Source organism: Myotis nattereri (assembly GCF_964212035.1).
Source record: "Myotis nattereri genome assembly, chromosome: 7".
Taxonomy (NCBI): Eukaryota; Metazoa; Chordata; class Mammalia; order Chiroptera; family Vespertilionidae; genus Myotis; species Myotis nattereri.
The window spans coordinates 48,351,257-48,379,238 of record NC_138082.1 but is presented as its reverse complement, the minus strand read 5'-3'; the positions used below and the strand labels follow the sequence as shown (position 1 = coordinate 48,379,238).

Below are 27,982 nucleotides of genomic sequence, written 5' to 3'. Positions count from 1 at the left end.
TTGCTGTCTTGAAATTCCGTAAAGTCATCACGCGTTGTTTGTGGTTTTGAGGCACCAGTGGACGATACTCCTGGTACTGAGATGTCCACAGGTCCATGAGCGCGTGCAGACAGTCAGAACTATTGGCAGAGTGCAGTTCTTGGAGTAGAATAACAGGGTTATGAATATGTACCTGAATCCCTTCGTTTTTTAGTTCAAGTCACTGAAACATTGAATGAACTATTTTCCTCTTTTGTAAAACAGTGATAATAAAGTCTGTTTGCTTATCCCTTGGGGACTTTTTGAAGATTGACTGAGATGAAGTGTGAAAGCGCTTGTGAATTGTAAGGCAGCTGGCAAATGTGATGGAATTAAACGATTAATGGGCTACAGGAGGGCTTGAAATCTCCCAGACCTCACTTTTATCATCATAATGCAATGAAAAAAGTCTGTTTACTCCTAGTGGTACTGTCTTAAAGACTTTCCTGACCGCATGCAGTAATTTCTCTTCTTAAAAATATCTTTAATGCCCTTTATATCTTATTTTATGCAACATGCAGGGGGGCACATTTTTCATTGTTAGAATAAAGACACACTTTTTTAGAATTTCATGAGCTTTGTCTTTAACAACTAGATTCTGTTTCTCAAATAGTTGTAATAAAGCCATGGTGAAATATCGCAAGTCTGGGGTTTGTTTATTTTTTCCCCCCAGAATCCTGGAAATGCATAGCAAGGAGACAGTGTTGACTTTCTCAGATCTGCCTGTGCTTTCCTATGATCTTAGCTCCCTGGTTATGGCATTGGTGGCTTCCAGTCTCTGATCTGGCCCTCCGATAAGGTTGAAGTAGGCTAGACGGACAGGCCTCTTTACCAGCTATTTATGGTGTAGCTGTAGTTATTGAGAGCTGCTTGTGAATTTTTAACAACAAACAAACCACAACAAAGTTTCTGCCAATTATTGTTTATTAACCAAAGCAGCCATTGTCTAAGGATCGCTTCCATTTCCTTAAAGAATAAAGTTAGATTCAGAAAATGCTCCTTAAAATACTAAAAAGTAAAAATTTAGTTAGAACAGAAAAAGGTGATGCAGAAAGGGTTATAGGATCTAGGCTGTTTACTCTTGAAGAGAGAAGAGTGCAGGATGACATAATCAGTGCTTTCAAATATTTGAGGAGGTTACCGAGTGGACCATCTCTCCAGAGGGCCGAGGAAAGAGGAAATGGGTTTACATTTCAGCAAGAAAGGATAATGCAGGAAGAACATTTTGATTCAAGTGTGATAAAAAACTAAAATAAGATTCCAGAGGAAGATGTGGTGTGTGTGTGTGTGTGTGTGTGTGTGTGTGTGTTTGTTTTTTTACTTTTTTGAAATAATTATAGATTCACAAGAAATTGCAAAGAAATGTACATGGAGGTTTCATGCCCAGAGGAAATTTTTGAATGATCTCTCTAAAGAATAATCTGGTTTGGAGGAAGGAGCCTGGCCCAAGTGGCATAATAAGCTCCTGAGTTTCTGGCTCTTTGATTCGTTTTTGCCAATCTTATGTTCTTCCCATAGGTGTTGGTGGAGAAACAGCACTGAGTTGTTAGATCAGTGGAGTCAGACCCAACCTTGGTTCAGTAACTCAGTACTTGAGTTCTGGCTAAGAAAAAATTCAGAGCCTAGATTCAAACTCTGAGAAAGTTTCTTTAGAAAGTCACAGAGGTAGAAGTGAACTGTAAAGTACGTAAGCCAGCTCAGGGAACAAGTTACAGAGGCAAAAGAAGGGCCATTGGAGCTTGGGAGAAGGAGAAGAAGAGGGAAAGAGGGGGGAGAGAGAGAGGTAAGGAAGAAAGGGGTCGGGGAAAGCGAGAGTGTGCTCCATAAGGAGAGCCACACTGGGTCCTCCTCTTGAAGGTTTTTATCTGAAGGTCTCAGGGGAGGATCCCAATCGAATATTCATTAGCTTTCCAGGTGTGTCCTTTCAGGGTTGTGCTCTCTACTAATTAGTTGGCAACTGGGCAAAGGAGTCATTAGTCAATGCAGCTGGTCCTAATGTCAGCCATGTCATCGCTTGTCTGGTTTTGCTGCTTTTCTGGGCCTGGAGCTGAAACATACTTAAGGCCTAGATGTATTTGATGTGTCAGAACCTCATTGTCCTGGGGGCTTAATGCTTAAAGGCTATTCTCCTGTCCCCTTGTTTGTCCCCCTGTAAGGGAGTCTAACCCAAGGACTAGGGGAGGAAAGGTGAGGGGAGGGTCTGAATCTCCAGACCAGTGACATGAAAGGTCAGGGGGTCTAGCCCGCATGGCCAGTGATATGCTAGGGGAGGAAAGGTTACCCTGGGGGCAAGGTCCTAGGGACTTTCCACCCAGTGACCTTCTGTACCTGGCCCATCGTCCTTGTTCTGCTCATCCCTGTTTCACTGCCTGTCACGTAACACACTTCCCTCTATGAGTTTATGACCAGCACAGACTAGAAGTCCTCCTAATGTATAAAATGTATGCTTCTTGTTATAAAAATTTAAGAGTAGCCAGTACTTATGGAATACTTTCCAGATGTTGAGCACCATGGTGTGAGGTTTATATTCATTCTGTCACTGCTCACACAACATTTACAAGGTAGGTTTTACTGTCTCTGTTGTAGTAACTAGAGTTCAGAAATATTCAGTAGCTTTCCAACACTGCCAGCTCAGAGCAGATTCACTAAAGGAGTTTTTCTCTCTACTATGTGATTCTACCTGGAAAACTTTCATATTTTGTCCTAGGAAGAGTATTCTCTTCTGCCTGCACACCAGACTGCATACCATCTTCCCCTGTTTTTACTCCTTTTCAATGGGTCTCAAGAGGCCAATGATTGAGAAACATTTTCCAACATAAGACAGAGTGTAATTATGATTTTCATTTTACAGATAAGGAAATAGAGAAGTTGTGTGGCATCTCTCCAGGCACAGGCAGAAGCATTTTAAAATTCTCAAGCTATCTATTTAATGTTGGTTACATTTTTCTTGATGAAGTTTCATCATTGTTTCATACCTGTTGGTGCTCCCATTGACTTGAACTTCATCCTTTTCTTTACTTGACATGGCACTAAAATGGCATCTTGTTTTTGTTGCCTTTACTAATCTCTCCCTTGTCTCAGTCACAGTGAGATCTTTTGCTGGAATTGCTCCATGGAATTAGATGACATGCAGGTGTCTTGGAGCTTTTCGTGTTTGGTTTTTGTGACTTTTGAGGTTTTGAATTTTACCTGGCATAGAGATCATCCTGTTCATCTCTATTTCTAAAGATATTTACTTTTGGTATTAAGAGTTTGCAGGCTCATTTTAAGATGTTGAAAAATACAGAAAAGCATAAAAAAGAATGTTAAAGTAAGCCACAGCCCTATTACCTGGCAATAGGCATGGTTAGCCTTTTAGTATTTATGCTTAGCTTTTATGTGTCAGCTGTGTATAAATGAAATCAGGAGGCTTTGGTTAGAAATAAATGATAAAGACTTATTCAAGGTTCTTAGTGTTTGCAAACCAGAAACACAGCTAAGAAATACCCAGAGTATTCCAAAGAAGACAGAAAAGCTGAGTCCTCATAGCAAAATGTTCATTCCTGAGAAGAATCAGTTTCACATTCTTCGTCGCTGGATTGGTCTGAGATGGTGATCCCCTGAAAGACTCGTGGTCTGCAAACTGGATGGCAGGTGGTCTGGGTACATGAACTTTCTCTCCTTAGTCCTTCAGGCACAGAGGCTTTCATGTACATCCAGGCACTGAGGTAGGACTTGAAAGATCAAAAGTTCAAGTTCCCAGACTAGTTAAAACAAGAATAGAATTGTTTCCTCACATCTCAACCTACTTAATTTTAGTAATTTAGCAGCTTGACTAGAGTGACTCCATTTTATTTCTTTATTCTATTCCTCATATGTCAGAAATGCACGTATAAGTGATCATCATATAAAGATTGCTTTACCTCTTGCTTCTGAGCATTTTTCCATGTCATTAAATATGCAATGAAAGTATTTAAATGTTTACCTTTAAATAAATATAAAGCATACAAATATACATACTTAAAATAGCACAGAAAGGTATAAAATGTAAATTAATATATTTACTTAACCCCCAAAGGTTATCACCATTAACAATTTTTTGCTACTCTTCCCAATAAAAGTGTTTCTAACTACACAAATGGCATATTACTCTTGTTCTGTATCTTGCATTTTATATTTATTGTTGTGTCTTGAAGCACAACAAATTTACCTAATTTTAACAACCTTATGGAATTCCATTGTATGGAGTACCATAGTTCACATGTATTCTTCTGACAAACATTTGTTCCCTTTCTTTTTTTGTTTGTTATCTCAGGCAAAACAAGTAAACTTTATTTTTTTTAAATGTCCCAGTATATCTGTAGGGTATATTTCTAATCCTATCTAATAATAGGCAAACATGGTAATTGACCATACCTCTGCTATGCTTCCCATTGGCTAATCAGCAGGATATGCAAATTAACTGCCAACAAAGATGGCGGCCTGCAGCCACGCAGCTGAAGTGAACATGAGGCTTGCTTGCTCCAGTGATGGAGGAAGCCAAGGTTCCCTCCTGCCGCGGCCCAGCTCTGAGCTCCGAAAGCAAAAATGTTGCAATTATAGAAGCTAAACAAACCCCAGATACCTGGTTTCAGCCAGCCGGGGCCTCAGAGCTTAGAGCGCCAGTGATGGCAACAGAGTTTCTATAGAAACTAAACAAACCCAGATACCTGCTTTCAGCCAGCCACGGCATCAGAGCTGGAGCTGGCTCTCAGCTCCAGTGACAGCCATAGAAGGTAAATAAATTCCAGAATAAAAAAAAAAAAGAAAGAAAAAAAGAGACTGGGAGCTTCAGTCACCTGCCAGCCTGAAAACGGCCCTCAGCCCCTCACCCAGACTGGCCAGGCACCCCAGTGGGGACCACCACCCTGAAGGGGGTGTGATCAGCTGCAAACAGCCATCAGCCCGTCATCTAGGCTGGCCAGGCACCCAAGCAGGACCCCAACCCTGATCCGGGACACCCTTCAGGGCAAACCAGCCGGCCCCCACCGTGCACCAGGCCTCTATCCTATATAGTAAAAGGGTAATATGCAAACTGACCCTAAGCAGAAAGACTGGGAATGACTGGTCACTATGACACACACTGACCACCAGGGGGCAGATGCTCAATGCAGGAGCTGCCCTCTGGTGGTCAGTGCGCTCTCACAGGGGGGAGCTCTGCTCAGCCACAGCCAGGCTGATGGCTGCCAGTCCAGCAGTGGTGGTGGGAGCCTCTCCTGCCTCCTCAGCAGTGCTAAGGATGTCTGACTGCAGCTTAGTTAGGTCTGCTCCCCGCTGGCAAGTGGACATCCCCCGATGGCTGCCGGGCTGCCAGAGGGATGTCTGATTGCCATCTTAGGCCCAATCCCCCGGGGAGCAGGCCTAAGCCAGCAAGTGGTCACCCCCGAGGGGCCCCAGACTGCGAGAGGGCACAGGCCGGGCTGAGGGACCCTCTACCCCCGAGTGCACAAATTTTTGTGCACTCGGTTTCTAGTAGGATATAAAACTAGTAACGCCTACAAGAGCTTAAGCATTTTAACACTTTGCTAAATACTGGTAAATTGCATTTCAAACACTGATTATCTCTGTTTAGGGACCCAGAAACAATTTACCACAGTAGCTGTTTCTCCTTACTCTTGTCAGCATTGGAATTTATCATTGGCCTTCTGGATGTACCATCAACATCTCAGTCATACTCCCTTCCTCAGGGCCTTCACCCTTGGCTGCTGTTTTTTCCAGAATGTTCTTTCCCCAATTTTCTTTCTAGTTTATTTTCTTACCTCCTTCAGGAGTCTTCTCCCTTTCTCAGTGTCCTTCCTTGACCAGTCAGTTAAATATTAAAAACTGCAACCCCATCCTTCTTAGCAGGCTTAATTTTTCTCTATAGTATTTTTCATTATCTGGAAAAACATACACCACTTTATTTTATTTTATTTTTTGTTAAATTTTTTTCTCAATTACAGCTGTCACTCAATATTATTTTATATTAGTTTCAGGTGCACAGCATAATGATTAGACATTTTTGTAACTTACGAAGTGATCCCCCGATAATCCTAGTGTCCATCTGGCACCACACACAGTTATTACAATATTATGGACTATATTCCTTGTTCTGTACTTTATATCCATGACTATTTTGTAACTGCTGATTGGTATTTCGTGATCCCTTGACATTTTTCACCAAGACCCCCATTCCCCTCCCTTCTGGCAGCCATCAGTTTGTTCTCTGCATCTCTGAGTCTGTTTATGTTCTGCTTGCTCATTTATTTTGTTGTTTAGATGCCACATGTAAGTGACATTATGTGGTGTTTGTCCTTCTCTGTCTGATTTATTTCGCTTAGCAAAATACCCTCTAGCTTCCAGCATAACACCACTTTATTTTTTATCTTCTTCCTGCTAAAGTGTGAGCTCCATAATCGCAGGCATTTTGTCACTGCTGCATCCCAACACTTAGAGCAGGGCTGAGGTATCACAGGTGCTCAGTGAGTCATTTGTTAGTGAACCATTAAGCTAGCTACCATTTTTCCCTATTAGAAATATCGGTGCATGACAATCTTTACATTTATGGCTTTTTTTCTTTGACAAGTTTCCTTAAATAAATTCATAAAAGTAGGAATACTCAGTGAAAGTGTATGACCATATCGCACATATTTTAACAATACTTCTTTCATCAACTTATCTTTTGTTATTTTAGGGAAAGGGGAAATTATAGTTTTTATGAATAGGTTGTGTTAGGATTGACTGGGTCTACATCCTGTATAAGTTATTTACTCTAAGTTTTAAGGCCTTGAGCAGATCCCTTAACTTTTTTGAAATTTAGTTTATATTTCTGTAAAATGGGACTTTTATTTACTTCAAAGAATTGTTGGGCTTTAAAAAAAGTTTGTTCTGCAAAGCACTTGACAATAGTAACTACTAACAAGTATCAGGCTTGCTATCTCCATCTGGGTTTCTTTCCACTATTTGCTTTCTTGAAACAGTTTAATCTTAGATAAGACTGTAGAACACACAGCCATGCACACATGCCTACTCACTCAGGCACATGTACACATGTGTATCTAAACATGCACCCACATATTAGCTTTCAAAATCCAATCTATACTTTTCTTGTAAGTCTAAAAATTTTAATATTTACTGTGACCCTGGCCATGGCCCCTATCACTGATGAATGTTGGCGTCTATGGAAGTGCTGGTAGTCAGGCAATGAACTGAATCAATCACTTCTCTCTGTTCCTTCTTTCTTTAATGTTCACGTGTCCATACCACAGTCTTCCAATTATTTTTGAGAAATGTAAGACATGCTAGAGTCAGAAAGGGCCAAAAATCTCTGACCAAGCTCCCCACTGAATATTATTACATAATATTAAGTCATTAGAACTGACAGATACCCTGTGAACATTAATTTTCTTATTAATCTCCTTTCCCATATTGTAAATGTGTTTGAGTGCAAGAATCACTTCCTGTTTTCTGTAAACTTATAGCCACCCCACAGCCCAGAGCTTACCTTAACACTGTGTGGAGATGCCCAATTCATGGTTAAAAATAGAAATCCATGCTGTTCAATAGAACTTAAAAGTAGGAATGTTTTAGGTGCTTTCTTTGCCTTTAAATTGAGACTAGTATTCCTCAAAGCTTGCATCCTTAGTGTATTTACTTTTAAATAGTATGTTATCCTACATGAAAGTACTTTATAGATGTTTGATCTTTTGAAGATGGTATTGCTGCCTTTGATAAAAAAGTAATTGAGTGAGCATTTCCAGGTAGAGGTAATGTTCAAAGCTTGAAAATACATATTTTCTTTCAACTATTGTATTTGTAGGTACTCTACCCCACCATCGAATTTCTCACTCTCTGTCTTTTAAGACAGCCTTTGTGAAAGACAGCTCTTCTGAACTTACTTCTGTCCGAGCCAGCATTGGGGGGAAAATATCCAGCTTTTCTCTAATGGACCATGACAATAGGTAGTTGTGTCTTGGGTTTTGTTTGTTTTTTTTGGTATCTGATATGCTTTTTGAAAAGGAAAGTGCTAGTAGTGATTCACAAATTGTTTGGAGAATAAACACAAGTAAAATTTCTGTCTTTTCCTATAATCTGGGTACTATTAGGAAGATAAAAATTATATCCATGCTTTCCTCTCATATGGGATTTGAAATTAATGTTTTCTGCCTACCTTATAAAGTTTTTTAAATCTTGTAAATTAAGTGTTTGACTGTCTGTCCTAGGTAAGTTGAAAAGAAAATGCCTGGTGAGGTGTTGGTATAACACAAGTGCTTGTCGCAAGGCAGCCTTGACTTCAGAGAGTCAATCGGAATTTTAGAAATGGCTTCTAGTCCCAAATGACTAGCGAATTAAAATGCACAGCCTCTGCAGAAAAGATAGTAAGGGTACCTACCATTGAATTACTTGATTTGGTCATTCACTCATCCATCAAATATTTATTGGGTGCCCACAGTTTACTCCGCATGTACATAAAAATATTCTATAACATAGTAACTTCCTTCAAAGAATTCATGTGTTTTGATGTATTGTACATCCCTACCATGAGCCATTTAAACTGTAAAGTGCTTCAATCTTTAAATTGATCCTGTTAAATTTGTCTTTCATTTCTCTTACCATACCCCTCCCCGGTAATCCTCAGACTTAGGGACTTAGCCTGGCTAGTAAATCAAGCCAGGGAGTTGGTAATAACATTGACCTTCCCGAGAAAGAAATATGCCGTCCTCTGCCCCCCTTTTCCTGAGGAAGAGGATCTCTCCAACCCTCTCTGCAAAGTGGGGGTGATGATCATCCTGCCTCATCTGGCCAGGGGAGGATTAAATGAGTTTGTGTCCTAGGCTCTGGAAATGTGGACTTTCACGGAGGCCCTCATGCCTTCATGGAGGCCACACACACGGGTGAGGTCTACACATGTTCATACCAACTATCCGGTGCTAAGGGTGGGCAGCGTACCCTAGAGAGCCAGGGGGATGGATAGGGGAGCGGGGAGTTTTGGGTCCTGAAAGGCCAGGTATAGATGAGCAAGGACCCTGATAGCATGATGATGGTCATCACTACCATTTATTGTCCACATGAAGACACTTAAAAAAATTATTGTGGCAATATATCAAACAGGGATGCTTTTGCCAGTAAAGGTGGTGCCGTTATTAACGATGCAAGGACAAGCAGACTGTGAGGGCAAACTGAGACAAGTGGTTACTCTCCATGATCCCCTTGTCATTTTTAGTTGCCTGCCTTGGTTCCTGTTCTCTTCTCTTTTTGCTTGGTACTTTTAGAACTTGTTGGATGCACATGGCTTGGCATAGCTGAGCTGAAGCTGAGTGGGTAATGAGGCCCAGAAAAGCCCTGCTATGTAAATGCTATGATATGAAAACACACACATGGCTACCGGCAGTGATTTTAGACAAGACACTGCCTGACATTATGTTTCAACATATGTTACATGTTTAACATTATGTTTAAACATGTGTTTGTATACACGTGCAATTTATATACATAGTAATTATCATAATTTTTTACATGTGAGGATTATAAGGCACAGAGAGATTAATTTCTGCAGCGAGGGCTCCACAGCTGGATAGTAGCAGAGATGATTCCCACTTAGCTTTTGGATACTGCTTAAAAAATCTGTTTACTGAGCATGATATTTATTCAGTAACTTTGATTATCAAAATGTAATGTTTGGTGATCAAGGAATGTGCTGCCTTCAAGATGCTACTGCATTCGTTCTCAAAATTTAGAGAAAAGCTTTTAAAAAGTAGTTTGAAGCTTAGAAATGATAGGAGAGATGTGTATAACATGGTATTGTGTAATAGATACTGAAAGAACCTTTTTGAATGCTTTTTAAGTTGCTGGAAGAGGATAGCAAAGGTGAGGAAGTTGCTTTTGAAGAGATTCTGTTGAGTGAATTTCTTGACTTAAATTTCTTTGTTTACTGTTCTATAATCTCATCAACCATTGTTAAAAAGATGCTTCATCTAGGATTTACTCATGATCTATTTTGTACATTTACCACTTGCCAACATTAAATGAGTCTAGGTGATACTTTCATATTATATTATTACTAGAGGCCCAGTGCACAAAATTCATGCACTTGAGAGGCAGGGGGTCCCTCAGCCTGGCATGCGCCCTCTCCCAGTCTGGGATCCCTTAAGGGATGTCCTACTGCCCTGGAGGCAGGAGAGGCTCCCGTCACCGCCACTGCAATTGCCAACCATGAGCTCAGCTTCTGGCTGAGCGGTTCTCCCCCTGTGGGAGCACACTGACCACCAGGGGGCAGCTCCTGCATTGAGCATCTGCCCCCTGGTGGTCAGTGCATGTCATAGCGACTGGTCATTCTGCCATCGGGCCAAAACCGGCTCTCTGACATCCCCCGAGGGATCCCAGATTGCGAGAGGGCACAGGCCAGGCCAAGGGACCCCACCGGTGCACGATCGGGGCTGGGGAGGAACACGGGAGGTTGGCCAGCTGGGGAGGGACCGCAGGAGGGCTCCAGGGTGTGTCCAGCCCATCTCGCTCAGTTCCGATTGGCAGGACCCCAACAACAAGCTAACCTACTGGTTGGAGTGTCTGCTTCCTGGTGGTCAGTGCACATCATAGCGACTGGTCAACCAGTCAACTGTCTGCCCCTTGGTGATCAGTGCATGTCATAGCAACTGGTCAACTGCCCCCTCGTGTCAGTGCACATCATAGCAAGCAGTTGAGGGGCCTTAGCATATTATTAGCATATTACACTTTGATTGGTTGAACGGAAGACTGGACAACTGGACACTTAGCATATTAGGCTTTTATTATATAGGATATTATTTTATACTAGGAGCCCAGAGCGTGATTTGAAATCATGCAGCACCGCCCACCCTCCAGTCCAGCCCTGCCTCACTCTCCAGGCCCTGCAGCAGCACGTGGCCGCAGCCAATCCAGCCCTGCCTCCCTCTCCAGCCCTTGAAGCAGCTGTGGCCGCTGCTGATCAGGCCCTCCCCCAGTGCAGGCAAGCAGAGGCCCCTGGTGCCCTGCCCCCGACAATGCATGTGCAACCTCCTTCTGTCCAGTCTACCTGTTATGGCGTCCTGGTTAATTAGCATATTTCTCTATTATATATATGTAGACTAGAGGCCTGTTGCACGAAGAGATTCATGAAATAGGCCTTCCCTTCCCTTGGCTGCTGGCACTGGTTTGCCTCTGGCACCCAGGACCCAGACCTTCTCTCTGGCCAGGCTCCGGCCAGAGCTGGCCCCGGAGCTGTTAGGCTTTGCTCTGCCAGCCCCGGGGCCGTCCGGCTTCACTACTCCGGCCCTGGGACCATCTGGCTTCACTGCTCCAGCCCCGGAACTGTCCGGCTTCACTGCTCCGGCCCCGGGGCCGCCCAGCTTCACTCCGCCACTTGGAACCTACATATGCAAATTAACCGCCATATTTGTTGGGTTAATTTGCATACTCTCCTGATTGGCTGGTTAGCGTAGCGAAGGTACGGTCAATTTACATGTTTGTCTATTATTAGGTAAGATTAGTAGAAAATGTTAAATGCCACACTGAACAGGAGCATTAACAGAGCCTTATTTCTTGCATATTCAATACCAAACAACTCTTAATGTTGTATGTGCTTTTTCTTTTTAAAAATGTTTTAGACACTATTCACCATATCTTTGGGGCCCTGTGCCCTCTGCCTGCACTCCTTCAATACTTCACTCACACATCAAGCATGGCCAGAACTGAAGCACTTCTTCCCATTCCTGACGTAGGCATTTGCTTAGGATAAAAACAGTGCAGCTGAGGCTTGCAATCATTCAGACTTTTCAACTTGTCTGGAATATCATGCTGTTTGACATCTGCATCACTCCTTGTGAGAAAGAAGCAAATAACCAAAATGCGAAAAATTTTAAGAAGCCATAAGGAATCGAGGCTGAATAGAGAACACTTTGATTATAGAAACAAAACCAGACAATTTTATGACTGGGACAATCAAAAGCACACTCTCTACATGTGTAATCAGATGCTCGATAAAGCACTTTCTCATAGTGAAAATATGAATTTTGCTAGTCAGGTTTTAGTAAGAATGCTATAAATTATGTCATTCCAAAATCATGGTTTGTTTTCTTTATATATTTTACTTATACACTTATGTTTGTCATTTGACCATCTTTCTATCTGTTTAGTCTCATTAGAACTTAAGGATTAAGAGGTTTAAATGTGTTATGGTACATTTACACAATAGACTACTATGCAGCTATAAAAAAGAAGGCTCTCTTCCCCTTTGAGACAGCATAGAGGGACCTGGAGACTATTATGCTAAACAAAATAAACCAGTCAGAGAAAGACAAGTACCTTGTGATCTCACTTATATGTGGAATCTAATGAACAAAATAAACTGACCAAAAAATAGATCCAGAGACATGGAAGCATGGAACAGACTGGCAAATCTCAGAGGGAAAGGTGGGGGTAGGGAAGATATTAACCAAAGAACTTATATGTGTAACCCATGGACACAGACAATAGTATGGCAAAGGCCTAGGGAGGCAGTGGGAGCGGGGCGAAGGGGATCATTGGTGGGGGAAAAGGGAACATTTGTAACACTTTCAACAGTAAAAATAAATTTTAAAATATAATAAAGTACAAAAAATAATTAAAGGATTTCTTTTTTCTCTCTCTTTTTTTTACTGTTACTGCTGGGGGGACAAAAGAAGAGAAAAACAGTTAAATCTGTTTTGTAGTTACCAACATTAGTGTTGGCAATATCCACTCACAAAATGCTATTTGGGACAAATGGAGTAATGTGTAACTCGTGACATTAAGGCCAGCTATAGAAAGAATGGCTTATGCCTTTTTTTTTTTTTTTTAGGTTTGTAGCCAAACCGTGTGCGATAGCCCTCAACATTCAGGCCAGTGGACCCCAAGTTGCCCAGCCCAATGCCATTCTGGAGAAGGTCTTCACTGCAATCACAAAGGTATGGCTCTCCCTTCCTGGGATATGAATTGTCGCGACTGCAATTCTCAGGCTGAAATCAGCCAATCCCTTCTCTCCTGGGTTTGAGAACGGACTGTTGCCTGCCCTCATGCTGGAAGGGGTGCTCTTAGAAGGCACACAGGCACTGTGACGAGGCCGAAATGGGTAGACGCCAAGTAAATGTGGGCATGTTTGAGACCTGTTTGTTTACTCTCAAGTCGACTTCAGAAGCTTGTCTGGGAAGAACAGTGTCGATTAGATAGTGGTTAGGCTAACTCTGTGTCTCTTTCAATCTCACGTGACATGAAACAGTATGTGTCACGGTTGCTTATAGCATCGTTCATATGTTCTAGCAGTCGTGGTATGTAGGCAAGCAGTAAGTGGAGGCCAGAAGAGTTGTGACATGGATGAAGGGAGAACATGGGTTATAAGTTATAGATTCACTGTGGAGAAATAGAAGAGACAGTCATTCTGTTGAGAGTTCAAGTCCAAAGTAGGAGCGGGAAGAGGAGAGCAAGAAGGAGAAGAGATAGGAAAGATTGCCCCCCCCTCCCCCAGCTGCTGTCTCCCTAAGAGCAAAGAAGGAGGAGAAAGAAGTGCAAAACTCTCCATCTAAAGCCATGAGAAATTAAGCAAATCACAGCATCAAAATATTTTGTTCTTACTCTTACATATCTCTCTTATCTTACTCTTACATGGACAAAAAATAGAAAAAGCCAGAAGTATATCATTCTGTGAGAAGTATTGTGTGTTTGCATAAAATGGTTAATTTGTGTGTTTGTGTAATACATGGTTCCCTCATTCATTTTCCTGGGAGATTTACTCAGGCTTTTAAGATGTGATTTGACAGTGTTAAGCAAATTTTTATTCCTTTTTTGGTAACTGTGTGGGTGACTATTTGTATCATTTGTTTCTTGTCTCAATACTGTTAATTCAAATACTCAAACATTTTTATTTATTTTATGGTCTTTGTTCCTGCCAAGAGTCTCTAGGGTTTTTCCCTCTGTCCTTTTAAAAATGGTATTTTCCCTGGAAAAGTAGAAGATGTACCAGGTGTTGTTTTTGCATCTCTGCTAGGAAAAAGAGAAGAATGAATGGAATTTTAGGAAAAGTTGTTTGGTAGTCTTAGCTTGCCAGGTTTTACCCTGAAAGGGCACATATCATGCAGTTTTTAAAGGAAGAAAATATTAAGAAAACACTTGCATTTTCACTTACCATATCAGTTTACTGCAGTGAAATACCTTTTTGCTCCTAAAAATGCAGTTATGCAGGAAGGTATCAAGTTCACTTCTTAATGTGATTACAAGATATTTTTATTTTCCTTGTGAACTGCTCTAAATGCATAATAAAGTGACTTTTCTTCCTAAATGCATGCCCCCCTTTAGAAATCCTGCCGTGGGCATTTTATTCCCTTGCCTTATGTTGTTTATGTTTACTGGGAAAATTTCCTCTGTAAAGGTAACAAAAGGAGTTTGCCGCCAGGTTCACTGCTCTGGAGAATATTTGTTTGTAGCTACTTTTAATGATCATATTCTCTTAGTTTCTAAGGTGATTCTTTTGGAAGTTTTTCCATGATTAAAGCAGAAGCCTCATGTTTTAAATATAAATGCAGCAAAAGTTGTAACTGTTTTTCCTTGAATTCTTTGTAGTTCTCCTGTGTTATTTGTGATGTGAGGAAGGAATAGGTTGAGCAGAATAGAAGTAGCGGGACGTGGAGAGTTGGAATATGTATATGTGTTTGAGTGATCATCCAACATTCTGCCCTTGACAACATGGTTCCAGGTCAAAGATATCCTATATAATAAAAGCCTAATATGCTAAGTGTCTGGTTGTCCGGTTGGTCATTCAACCAATCAAAGCATAATATGCTAATGATATGTTAAGGCCGCTCAACCGTTAGCTGTGATGTGCACTGACCACCAGAGGGCAGACGCTCTGACTGGTAGGTTAGCTTGCTGCTGGGGTCCAGCTGATTGGGACAGAGCAAGATGGGCTGGACACGCCCTGGAGCCCTCCCGCGGTTCCTCCCTGGCTGGCCAACCTCCTGTGCCCCTCCTTGGCCCCAATCATGCACCAGTGGGCTCCCTTGGCCTGACCTGCACCCTCTCACAATTCCGGCTGAGGGACCCCTCCGCCCGAGGGCACAAATTTCGTGCACCAGGCTTCTAGTATACTATATACAAGGTGTCTCGAAAAATGTATACACACTTTAACAGCTGATAGCTCAATTGATGTTTCTTTCTTTTCAGATTAAACCCATCCTCCTATATAATAAAAGGGTAATATGCAAATTGACCCTAATGGCAGAACTACTGGGAATGACTGGTTGCTATGACACCCACTGACCACTAGGGGACAGACACTCCACTCAGGAGCTGCCCCCTGGTGGTCAGTGTGCTCCCACAGGGGGAGCTCCGCTCAGCCACAAGCTGGGCTGATGGCTACGACTGCAGCGGCGGTGGCGGGAGCCTCTCCTGCCTCTGCAGCAGTGCTAAGCCACCAGTTGGACATCCCCCAAGGGCTCCTGGGCTGCCAGAGCGATGTCTGACTGCTAGCTTAGGCCTGATACCCTGGGGAGCGGGCATAAGCTGGCAGGTGGACATCCCCCTCGGGGTCCCAGACTGCGAGAGGGTGCATGCCAGGCTGAGGGACCCCCCTGAGTGCACTAATTTTCGTGCACCGGGCCTCTAGTTGGAATATATAATTATTCAAAGTGTGTGTATATATAAATATATCTTTTGGGGATTCTCCTTCTGTATTCCAGCAGCCTCACTTTTCTAATCAAATCAATTCCATTGAGGGAAGAATATATATGTCCAATATGAAACCAGGTTTAATGATCCAGAGAAATTATATTACAACACACTTTGGGTATGTTATGCTGTTTTAAAATATACTAGGGGCCCAGTGCATGAATTCGTGCACCTTGAAAGGAACTGTGGGCCGTGAGGCTGCGGTGGGCACAGGGGCGGGTCTCAGCCCATCCTCTGAGCCCCCGCCCAGCCCTTCCTGCTGTGACCCCTGGTGCCCTGTCTGCCGGCAGCCCCGCTCCCACTGCCACGGCTCCCACATGCTGACGGCGCCATCCCCGCTCACACCTGCTGCTGGTGCCGGCCCCAATTGTTCTTTGCCGTCAGTGGGTGCAAGTGGTGGCTGCTGCCCTGATCGCCCCTCAGAAGCAGGGGAAGGTGGAGAAGCCCTCAAGGGCAATCAGGGCTGGCAACCGCCACTCACACCCGCTGACGGCACCAAGCGGTCGGGGTTGGCGCTGGGTGCCAGCAGCGGGTACGAGTGCCAGGCAAGACCGAGGCGCGAGGGAGCAAAGAATTTTCAGTAACCATCAGGGGCTCACCCCAATGACAGCAACCGGCACTCCACCTTGGTCTGGCGCCCCAGCTCACCTACTCCACCAGCCTGCTGTGGCCAATGCCCTCCATGTTCCGCGCTCTGCCACCTACTGCCAACGCCTGCTATGGTCAGTGCACATCATAGCAACCAGTTGTTTGGTTCGGTTCCGCTGTTCAGTCTATTTGCATATTAGGGTTTTATATATATAGATAGGCAAACTTCCTATAATTTATTCTCTCTCATTTGCCTATTATACTTATCCACATTCTTTCCTTTTTACTTCACTTTTCCCTCTCAGTACTGATTGTGATTATTAAAATTAACCTAGGTATTTCTGGTATAAAAATGTTTCTATAAGTCAGCAATTTTTATTTCTTTCTGTGAAGATATTTAAAAAGGGGGAAAAAACCACTATGAAGTACAATAAAAAACACAACACTAAAAATATACATACACAAAAAAAAGAAGGAAAATCTCACATACTTTATTTTTGGCAAACTAGGAGATACATATCTTTAGATTTCAAAATATATATAAAAGCTAACAAACAACAGTTAGGGCTGAGCAGAAGCCAAGTAGCAGGAAGTGAAAAGTATGAAGCGTAGATGGAGGGCCCAGTGAGGGTTGATTTTAGGAAAGCCAGCAAGAAAGACAGCTCTTGAAGGTAAGACAAAAGCTCTATCCACAGTGTTTGCAACACAAGGTACAGGAACTGGTGAGCAAGGCTGGCAGATGTCCTCCTGGACTCAGTTTAATTCAGAGAGGTAGAGGAAGTACACAGAAGACCACATGGAAGGCACTTTTTCAGGAGCCTGGCTACCTTGATGGCAGCTAAACTGCAAAAGCACCCTCCTTGCTCCCATACTGTCAGGAGCTAGTCGTGAAAATCCAACTCCCTCAATGATGCGTAATAATGAAGGAACACTCACAGCATCATAAACAAGAAAAAGAATGTATAGTAACACTTACTAATAAATATTGTTATTAGAAAAATTAGGCCACAGGGCAAATGAACATTGTGATCAAATATTTCACCATAAATAATAATAATTAAAAAAGCAATAACTTTGGAGGGAGACACAAAAAAGAAATACAACATCAAAAGAAAAAAAAAATGGTTGGTCAACAAAAGAGATGCAGTGTGAGCTGGTAGGTTCAGGAAAAAAGTACTAAGACTATCCCAGAAATGAAGACAAAATTGGAAAGAAAACAGGAAATGCTAGACACTGCAGAAAACTCAACAAGAAACATGGGAGATAGAAATAATAAAATTGAATTAAGTAAAACAAAAAAGAGCTAAAAATAATTAGATACATAGACCAAGCAGATATAGCATCTGCATAATTGAAATTCCTTAAGGAAAAAGCAAAGTAAAATAAATATTGGAAGATGTAATTCAAGAAAATTATCTAAAAATAAATGGAGATTTATTTTAATATGTTAATGAAAATCTCACAAAAATTAACCCAGGAAGGTTAGCACCAAGACTTATATATTAAAAAATTGTTAGACTTGAAAAATAAAATAATAATTTGGAGCGGGGGGTGTGGTGTTGCAGGGTGGAGAGGGTCAGTGGCGGGGGGGGGGGGGAAGGGACATCTGTAATACTTTCAACAAATAAAGATAAATTTAAAAAATAAAGCCAATACTATTCGTACAAGCCAAAAAAAAAAAAAAATTAAGAATAATTCTTTGATCAGCCAAACAAAAAAATCACATCACTTATTTAGGGGAAAATATCAGCATTACTTTAATCCTCTCTATAGCAACATTCCACAGAACAGCATTTTCAGTATTTTCAAGGAAAATGTGAACTAAGAATTTTATAAATAATGCAAATTGTTTTTACTGTGTAAAGGGTCAAGACAGATTTTAAAAATGCAAAAATTTGGGGAATTGTTCCCAAAAGTCCTTTTTGAAGAAGTTATCATAATCGTTAATTTCAGCTGACCAATAGGTAACTAGAAATGTTAGTGAGTTTTCAATACATTTAAACTTTAGAACTAAGAAAGAAATGTGAGGATTCGGATGACCGAACAGGCAAGACAGGGCATAAACATTATTTTCTCTCACAATGTAGAAATGATAATAGGGAGAGGAAAGGGAGAGATGGATGGGAGGCACAGTAAATTCACTAAATGCCTTATCTCTAGTAGCTGGGAGTCAAAGCATATTAGTTTAAGCAGCCAAATCAAGTAACAGAAGTACAAACATATTTAACAACTAGAGGCCTGGTGCATGAAATTTGTGCATGGGGGCGGGGGTATGTGTCCCTCAACCCAGCCTGCACCCTCTCCAATCTGGGACCCCTTGGGGGATGCCCGACTGCCAGTTTAGGTCCGAACCAGGCTCAGATACTCTCAGAAAATTATAACACTCTCTCAAAGAGCAGAAAATTCCAATGCTATTTTAAACTATCCCAAAGCATAGAAAATTAAGAAAATCATCCAAATTCTTTTTATGTAGCAATGAAACATTAATATCAAAGTCTCACAAAGATTTTATGAAAAAATAAGACTAGAGACCATTGTACTTATTAATATTGATGAAAAATTCAAAATAAAAATTAGCAGATAAACTTAACTTCACATTAAAAGAATTAATTCATCATTGTCCAGTAGGGTTTATGCAGTGGTTCTCAACCTTCCTAATGCCGCGACCCTTTAGTACAGTTCCTCATGTTGTGGTGACCCCCAACCATAAAATTATTTTCGTTGCTACTTCATAACTGTAATTTTGCTACTGTTATGAATCGTAATGTAAATATCTGATATGCAGGATGTATTTTCAGGGGTTGCGACCCACAAGTTGAGAACCACTGTTAGAGAGTGCAAGGCCTTCCTTCCCTGAATTCAGTATTAAAAATCTATTTAAATAATATATCATATTAATTGATCTAAGGAGAAAAAAATGCATGATCATCTCCATGGATCCTGAAACCTAACATCATTTTGATTAAAATAAAATTATCTAACTAGGGCGAGGTGGTTTCCTTTAATACACCTGCATATCAGGCCCACAGGCCCAGATCTGGCCTCTTGCTTAATGAGAAACATAAGGGTATTCCCACTAAAGTCTGGAACAGATAGGGGTGTTTATAACCACTGTTTTACATTGTGCTAAGTTTTATATTTAATTAGCAAGTAGATAAGAAGAAAGAACATCAAGGCATAAAAATTAGAAAGGAGCCAATAAAACTATTGCTATGAAAAGGTTTATTCATTCATTCAAGAAGTATTGAGGCCCTACTATATTCTAGGTCAGCTGTGGGCAAACTACGGCCCGCGGGCCGGATCCGGCCCTTTTGAAATGAATAAAACTAAAAAAAAAAAAAGACCGTACCCTTTTATGTAATGTTGTTTACTTTGAATTTATATTAGTTCACACAAACACTCCATCCATGCTTTTGTTCCGGCCGTCTGGTCCAGTTTAAGAACCCATTGTGGCCCTCGAGTCAAAAAGTTTGCCCACCCCTGTTCTAGGTACTAGTGAAAAAATGATACTAAAAATGTCCTTTGTTTATAGAGGTATCATTCTAGTAATATGCTATTATATGACCATATACCAGGAAAATTAGCCACAAACAATATGAAATGTTAGCACAAAATTAGTAATCATATATACATGCAGACATTAAGCAGTCAGAAGATCTGAGAAAATTCCTTATTTATAATAGAAACCCAAAAAGATAACATCCCTACTAATAAATGTAAGAAGGATTTACAAGGTACATGAGGAAATTTCAAACACTGTTGAAGGACACAAAAGATAAATTGTGTAAAGATGTCAATTCACTCTATGTTAATTTAAGAACTTGGTATAATCTCATTAAAAATACCAACCGGTTTTCTTGTTTGACCATTTGTTTATATTTTGAAACTGGACAAGCCAATTCTAAAGTTCATATAGAAAAATAAAAAAAGATTTCTGAGTAACCTAACTTCATATCCTTGTATAAACATAATAGAAAAATGGAAGAATAGATTCAATTTCTCCTGGGAAAAATGTGAACAATGGTATTGGCCTATCTGGGTGGCCATTTGGAAAGACAGTTAGATTCACACCTCCCACTGTATTCTAGGATATGCATATTCCAAATATGCTAAAGATTGAATGTAAAAATCAAATCTATAGATATATTAGAATCAAAACAATGTGGGAGAATTTCTTGGACATTTAGAATAGAAAAGTCTTTTCTAATTATGACCCAAATTCAGAGACTATAACAGAAACAATTGATAAATTCAGATACATTCAAAAAACAAACTTCTGCAAGTAAAAAATACAAGCAAAAACCACACCATAAGCTAACTATAATGCACAAGTGACACATTGGAACAAAGTATGCAGCCAGCGGTGCACACAAAGGTTTAATGGAAGAAATTAAAGAATAATTGAAGAAATTCTACAAATCAATAAAAAAAATACCTACAAATGAAGAAAAAATGGACAATAAATATGAAAAGACTGTTCATAAAAGTGAAATACAGATGGTTTTTAAAACACATGAAAAGATGCTTCTCTCAGAAAAAGAGGAAATCAAATTTTAAAATATACTGAGTTGCTACTTTTTATACATCAGACTGGAAAATAATTGAGTCTGATAATATACTGTATTGATGAGGCTTTGGGAAATGAGCATGCCTGCTTGCGTGAGAGTATTGGTGAAATTATTAATGAAGGGGGTTTTTCAATATCTAAACACATTGCAAATGCATAGACCCTTTGATAGCCAACATTCACTTCCCAGAATTTATACTTATATATGAAATGGCCTGTAGAAAGTGACGCAGGACAAGGTTATTTATTGCAGCATTGTTTATAGTAGCGGAAGTTTGGAAGCTAGCTAAGTGGCCATTCATAGGGGAGGGTGTAAGTAAATTATGGCATATTCTTAGTTCTACAAAGGAAGGAGGGTGGCCTTTATATTTTTACTAGAGGCCCGGTGCACGAAATTTGTGCACAGGGGTGGGGGTATGTGTCCCTCAACCCAGCCTGCACCCTCTCCAACCTGGGACCCCTCGGGGGATGTCCGACTGCCGGTTTAGGCCCGAACCCGCAGGGATCAGGCCTAAACCAGCAGTCGGACATCCCTCTTATAATCCGGGACCTCTGGCTCCTAACCACTCGCCTGCCTGCCTGCCTGATTGCCCCTAACTGCTTCTGCCTGCCAGCCTAATCACTCCATAACTGCTCCCCTGCTGGCCCGATCACCCCCAACTGCCCTCCCCTGCCAGCCTGATTGCTCACAACTGCCCCCCCCCCCTGCTGTGACCCGCCTCCTCCGTCAGGACCCGCCTCCTCCATGCAAGATGGCGGAGATGCCGGGGCCAGCCTCCTCCACACTGCGCAGAGCCACAGGACTCCCAGGCCTCACTGCATGGAGCAGCCGCTGGGCCCCCACCTCTGCTCTGCATGCAGCCATCTTGTGGCGATGTCGTGACACCACCTAGGCTTTTATTATATAGGATAATGGACATATTCCAAGACACAGTGTAAAGTGAAAAATCCAAAGTCCAGAATGATGTGTGTAGCATGCAGCCATCTATGTGACTGGCGGGGTGAGGGTGGGGGGTATGGGGAGGGGGTTATAAGAATGTATATTCAAATTTGCTTATATTTGCATAAAATAACACTGGAAAGAACCTGATTTAATGACTGGTTACCTGGTAAGAAGGGGAGGAGGAACTGAGAGAGGAGGAACAAAGTAAGAAGGTGAAACTTTGAATAATTTTAATTTGTGAACCATATGAGTGTTTTACCTAGTCAGTAAACTTAGAATGTAAGTTGAAATGAAAAATGAATTCTTCTAGGAAAATGGTCGGTCCAAGATATATTGTAGGCTGTAAATTTTTTCTCTCCCATACTTTTAAATTAAGCAAGACATAAGGGAGAGTGGAGATGGTGTCAGGACTACTAATAAAAATAGCTCAGCTCAGCGTACATGCCTTCCTGAAAGTTCGCAAATAACTTTTACAGACACAAGCTCAGCACATTTTATAATTTCAATCATAACACTGAGGCCACTGGCTGTGTTTCCTGTGTGTCTGACACCTAGAATTGATTGAGATGCTTTAAAGGGTGTCATGTGAAAATTCAACCCTCATAACTAGAGAGCAGAAAGCTGGTCAGCCTGCCTTCCCTATTTTTGGTTATTTCCTCTGATCATTAATGCCTCCTTACTATGAAAGCAAAGCTAGAATAAATAAGGAATAAGACTAAATTAGTTTAGTCATGTTGTGTGGCAGGTCACTCTCCCATAATTTTTGGCAGGGTGCTCTCTAAGATGCCGAAGAGAGAGGAAGGAAAGGGGAGAACTCACATGTGCTGAGTTTACATACATTTTTTTTACATTTGGTCCTCACCACCATCCCATTTAGGTGAATAAATAACCCTTTTATTAAATGGGTGAGTAAACTGAGGCTCAAAGGGGTAGGTCCTTGGAGGGAGGAATTGAACCTATGTCTGTCATCTTCTAATGTTCCAGAAATGTGTGAGACAATTATCATCCTGTGGCAAGCATAAATAGCGTCTCTTTCTGCCTCACCACGTTTCTGTCTTCAGGTTGTACATAGTCCTTGTAAAAGTTTTGATGGGGACTGCTAAAAAGGAATGGCCAGGAAAATGAATAGAAGAGGAATGTGTGAAGAACAGAGGAGAGGGGAGAGAGAAGAAAGAAAAAACGTATTTTGTAGTGGAATTGGTCCCTTAGGCTAAAACCAGCTACTTGGGGATTATTCCAAGCTTTTTGTTATCCTGATATATGATAATTGGGTCTAGCTCCCCTCCCCCCCCCCCCCCCCAAGAAAAGGAAATATTGAAATGATGCCTCTTTGCAAATTCACCTAAGGTGGCCTTTACCTCTCTGCTTCAGAAGACTTTGTTGATAAACTTTGTTTTGAAACTCCTTTCCTTGAAGCCTGATGGAGCTGACTCAGCCAGGCGGCTGTCCCATTGCATCTTCATTGCTGGTAAGAAGTGCAAGCATTAGAGCAAGATTCTTATTTTTCAATGCTGTTTCACAGAGAATAACAACTCTCTTGTCCTAAGTGGTTATTTACGTTCACACTGCTAATGGAAGGCCTACATCCTCAGTGGTAAATGTGGAAATCTCAGTAGCAGATAGTATGTATATATATATATGGGTTTTTTGTTGTTGTTGTTTTTTTAAAATCTCAACTGTAGACAAGGGCCTATCTCTTTTTGGTGAAGATGGAAATGATTTTACTGGTACCTTGTTTCACAGCATCCTGATGAAAAGAGATTGGAAGGCCTCTCCAAGCAACTGGACTGGGATGTTCGCAGCATTCAGCGCTGGTTTAGACAAAGACGCAACCAGGAGAAGCCAAGCACACTGACGAGGTTCTGTGAGAGCATGTAAGTTGCTGTTTTTCTTTTTGAAAGAAACACCTGCATAGTAACTCATTCCATCCCTGAGGTGAAAAATAAAGGCTTGGTCCAGGCTCCAGCGGCCCCTAAAAAGCCATCTGGTAGGGAAAATAGTCCATGAAAACTGGGGGAATAGTTGGTACAAGTTTGTGGTTTCCACTTTGGATGCAATAAATGAAGTTGGCTTCTGCATGGAGTTCCTACAAAGTAGGCATATTACAGAACCTACAATGGAATTTTCAGTCAGCCACTTGAAATATAGCACTAAAAGTCATTACATGTATAGTTTGAATTTTCGTAGAGTAGACTTTGTCATGATGTTCTTTCCACTGATAAAAAAATTTAATGATAAAGCTGAGATACTAGGATATATTATCAGCAGGTCACACTGATGACCTATATTCCTGGAGATTTAAGAAATGACTGTATTATATTCTTGGATGAGTTTAATGAAGCATTGCTTGAAGGTGGGGCATGGAATGAAAGTCTCTTCTATTTCTGAAATGTGAAGTTTATGGTGTGTAAATTATATCTCAAGGAAGCTGTTACAAATGATAGAAGACCCAGTGAGAACTCTTCTAGCACAGTGATATTTTGAAGTAGTGACACTCAATACATGCATCTATAGGAAAGTTAGAGAAAGGAATATTGAAGCATTGAGCAATCCCCCACAAAAGGAGGATTCTGCCTCATTGTTCTAGTTGGTTTTCCTCCTCTGGGATACGTGGTACCTGTGTCTAACCATTCTTTCCTTTCTTTGGGAGCTTTGTCCTGACAACTGGTCATTTAACAGAAGTGCTGTCAGTGTAGCTCCCTCCATTGCAGGCTCTTTCTAGTTGGGGTTAAAGTTACATTTTCAGATCAGGCTTTCAACTATGCCCAAAAAGTATTTTAGCAATTGTAATCTAAAGCTTAAAGGGAAACCTGATCTTCTAGGAGAATGAGTGAGAGGCAGAATAGTGTCATAAATCCTAGGGCTGGATAAACATGGGGTGCATAAACAGGGTCTTCAGGAGGTCAGAATATTTATAAAACATGGAAAAACAGCCTCGTAGATACAATCTGCAAAGCCCTTCCTGTAATTGAAGTTAGTGGCAGATTGTGGAGGAAGGATTTATGCATCTGGGCTCCTGCTCAAAAGCTGGGATTGCTTCCTGTCCTGGTCCTGCCAATACCCAAAGGGCCAGGGCTCCATCCTGGAGCTGCAGGTCGGAGTAGGGGTGAAGTGGGGTCTCAGCACATGCCCACACACTGAAGCTCAGGTGCCATCTGCTCCAGCTCCCACTGACTTACTTGGTAACTCCGTGCTAGCCCTTTCTACACTGTGCTGAGTCCTACATCCGTGTGTGTAGGAAGCAGTCACCTGGATCCTGTTAAAGTGCAGATTCCGATTCAGTTGTTCTGGGATGGCAGCTGAGATTGCATTGTTAGCAAGTTCCCAGGCCATGATGCTGGTCCGTGGACCACTTTGACAGGCAAAGCTCAACGTTATACCAATGTCTGTGTCTTCCCCCTGAATTCAGCTGATTCTTACCTGCACACCACAATCACCAGGATGAGTACTGTTACAATTAGTTAAAAATATTTCAATTAGTTAAAAATATTGTTATATTTAAAATTGTTCTTCTTGAAATACTGATGTTTATTGCATGTAAATGGCTAATTATTTTGTATCTACAGTCTAGTAAGAGATTTATTTTGTATATCGTAAAAAAATCAAAAAATTTAATGTATCTGTTTTAAATTAAAAAAGAAAACATTATGCTACAGGAAAGAAACCAGTCACAAAAGGCCAGATATTGTGTGATTCCATTTATAGAAAATGTCTAGAACAGGCAAATCCCTAAGACAGAAATCAGATCAGTGGTTGCCAGTGTCAAGGATGGAGGGTTGGAAAGCGACAGCTGACAAGGATGGGGTTTCTTTTGGGGGTGATAAAAATGTTCTGGAATTAGCCCAACTGGTGTGGCTCAGTGGTTGAGCATTGACCTATGAACCAAGAGGTCCCTGGTTCGATTCCTGGTCAGGGCACATGCCTGGAGTTGCAGGCTCAATCCCTAATGCAGGGTGTGGAGGAGGCAGCCAATGGATATGTGTCTCTCATCAATGTTTCTATCTCTCTCTCCCTCTTTAAAATCAATAAAAACATATTTTTTAAAATGTTCTGGAATTTAAAAAATTTCTAAATTTCTAAATGACTGCTAGAGGCATGGCAATGTGAAGGCACAATGTGTGGGTTGGGAGTGCATAAATGTATCAATTATGATCTCTTCCCTTGGGTAGCTTACTTATAATAGTGTTGTGTAAAATGTAATGTCTGAATATGTGAGAGTCAAGACAGGTATTAAAAAATAACCAGATATGTGTGCTAAACAATTGGTATGCACAGTCAGTAACTAAAGATTAAAGGATAAAGATCAATTGTGGGTTAGAGCACACACAGGGGTTGCTGGGACTAGAACTGAATCATTACCAGTGGCCTTTGACCCTGTTGCAGAAGAATGTTGAACTTTGTTTTGAATCTGTTCTCCCTTTGCCCTGTAGGTTGACAATAGATTCTCCTGCCTTTCTGAGGACTTTTGTGTGCATCATTTATTCTTTATTTTCCTTATGGTCTTTAATGGGCCACTTTTCCAGATTCAGTCTTCAATCTCTTATTTCCCTCTTTCTACCTTCCATCCTCTGTGTAAAAGGAGTTCTTTTCTCTCACAACTTCTTCCAAAGTCATGTGTGCAGTGCAAATGTTTCTTCTGAGTCACCTCCAACTGGCAACTCTGATGTGCTTCTACTCCTGATTCTCTTTTTCTCCTATTCTTGTATGCTCCTATTCTGTTACAGGCTGGAAATAAACCAGCCGGACCCTGAGATCCATTAGTTCTTTGTAAAGCCACTGCAATGGTCCCGTCCTGATGGGTCTCATAAGTCCCACTATTTATCCTGATACTCATAGATATTGTGTTTGCTGCAAAAATTTTTTTGCATTTTCCTAAAATGCTGTTATCTCCATGGTCTGCTGCTTTAAACCTTTAATGATTTTCCTACAACTATAGGATCAATATTAGGCTCCTTAGCCTGATACAGTCTGCCTTCATCTGTTTGTTACCCAGATGACCCCTTTCTTCAGAGGGCTATGTTTCCACTGTCCATACTTTGTTCCTTCCTGCCTTGGTTTGTTCCATGCTCCTGATTGGGAACCTCTACACTCCTCTGCCTCCCCCCCCCCCCCCCCCATTTACCCCATATCCAGTCTTCAAACCCCAGGCCCTCTCGGAAATGTGTTGTGACTGTTGGGAAGAGCTAGTCACTTAATACCAAGTCACGTGTTTACTTCTGTGGTTATTTATCTTTTCATAGCTTGTCTATATAGTCTCACCCTAACTATATCATATGGGCTCCTTGAGGGCACAGGAACCACATCTTGTTTTTCTTGCATTCTTCTCTGCCTTTACCACAACATGTAGACGCTGCTGAATCAATATTTGTTGAATAACTCCATGTTCAGATGACATAGTTTTGGAAGAATTTGCTGATCTAAGTTGGCATAATGCCCCCCCCACACACACACACCCAATGAAGAGTGTCTAATATATACAGACTTTACCTAAAATTTATCTGGGGAGATTACTGAACTATGGACTGCTCCAAGCCAATTTCAGAAGCAGAAACCAGGGGGAAAGAATGGGGTAGCAAAGAAGTATATTTAGATAGCACCATGAAAAATAAAACAGAATTATATTGTTCTGTGCATGCACACATGTATGTCACAGTTATTTACTCACCACTTTAAAAAATAATCTGGGAAAGCCATCTTAACCAGGGATGCACTTCATTATCACCTGGTAAGCTTTCCAAAATACGTACACATGCCCAGGCCCCACACCAGCATGTCTGATTAAGTATGGGGACTCGGGTGGGGTCTGGACATGCATATCTTGGAAGAAATATCCCGAATACTGATGACACACATCTCTGGTTAAGAAGCACTAATCTCTGAGAAGAGATGACTACTGTTCAAATCTACTAAACAAGCAAGACAACACAACTTTGGAGCTTATAGATCTAGGGCCCCGATGGAAAGATTCTGTAGTTTTTCTGTTATGTAAGTACTGCTTTAGAAACCATAGCATCCCTCCAGGGGAATTGTATTTCATCTGTCAGCAGTGTAGAATGCACCAAGATGCATGCCAAACAGTGCTTATAACCATCTGCTGGCATGTCCAATTTTGGGCACACCCATTTAATGCAGAAGGACTGAGTAGGAGAAGCTTTTCAGCAAGTAATGTGTTGAAACAT

At 41.3% G+C, this 27,982-nt stretch overlaps 1 protein-coding gene across 2 annotated transcripts in view; it reads left to right on the top strand.

Moving 5' to 3' along the window:
• CERS6 (ceramide synthase 6) overlaps positions 1–27,982 on the top strand; it is a 260,066-nt gene that overhangs the window by 59,886 nt on the left and 172,198 nt on the right. For both annotated transcript variants that reach the window (XM_081096278.1, XM_081096277.1), the window contains exons 2-3: positions 12,848–12,953; positions 23,547–23,677. In XM_081096278.1, the coding sequence (XP_080952404.1) occupies positions 12,848–12,953; positions 23,547–23,677 (237 nt within the window). The remainder of the gene's footprint in view (positions 1–12,847; positions 12,954–23,546; positions 23,678–27,982) is intronic.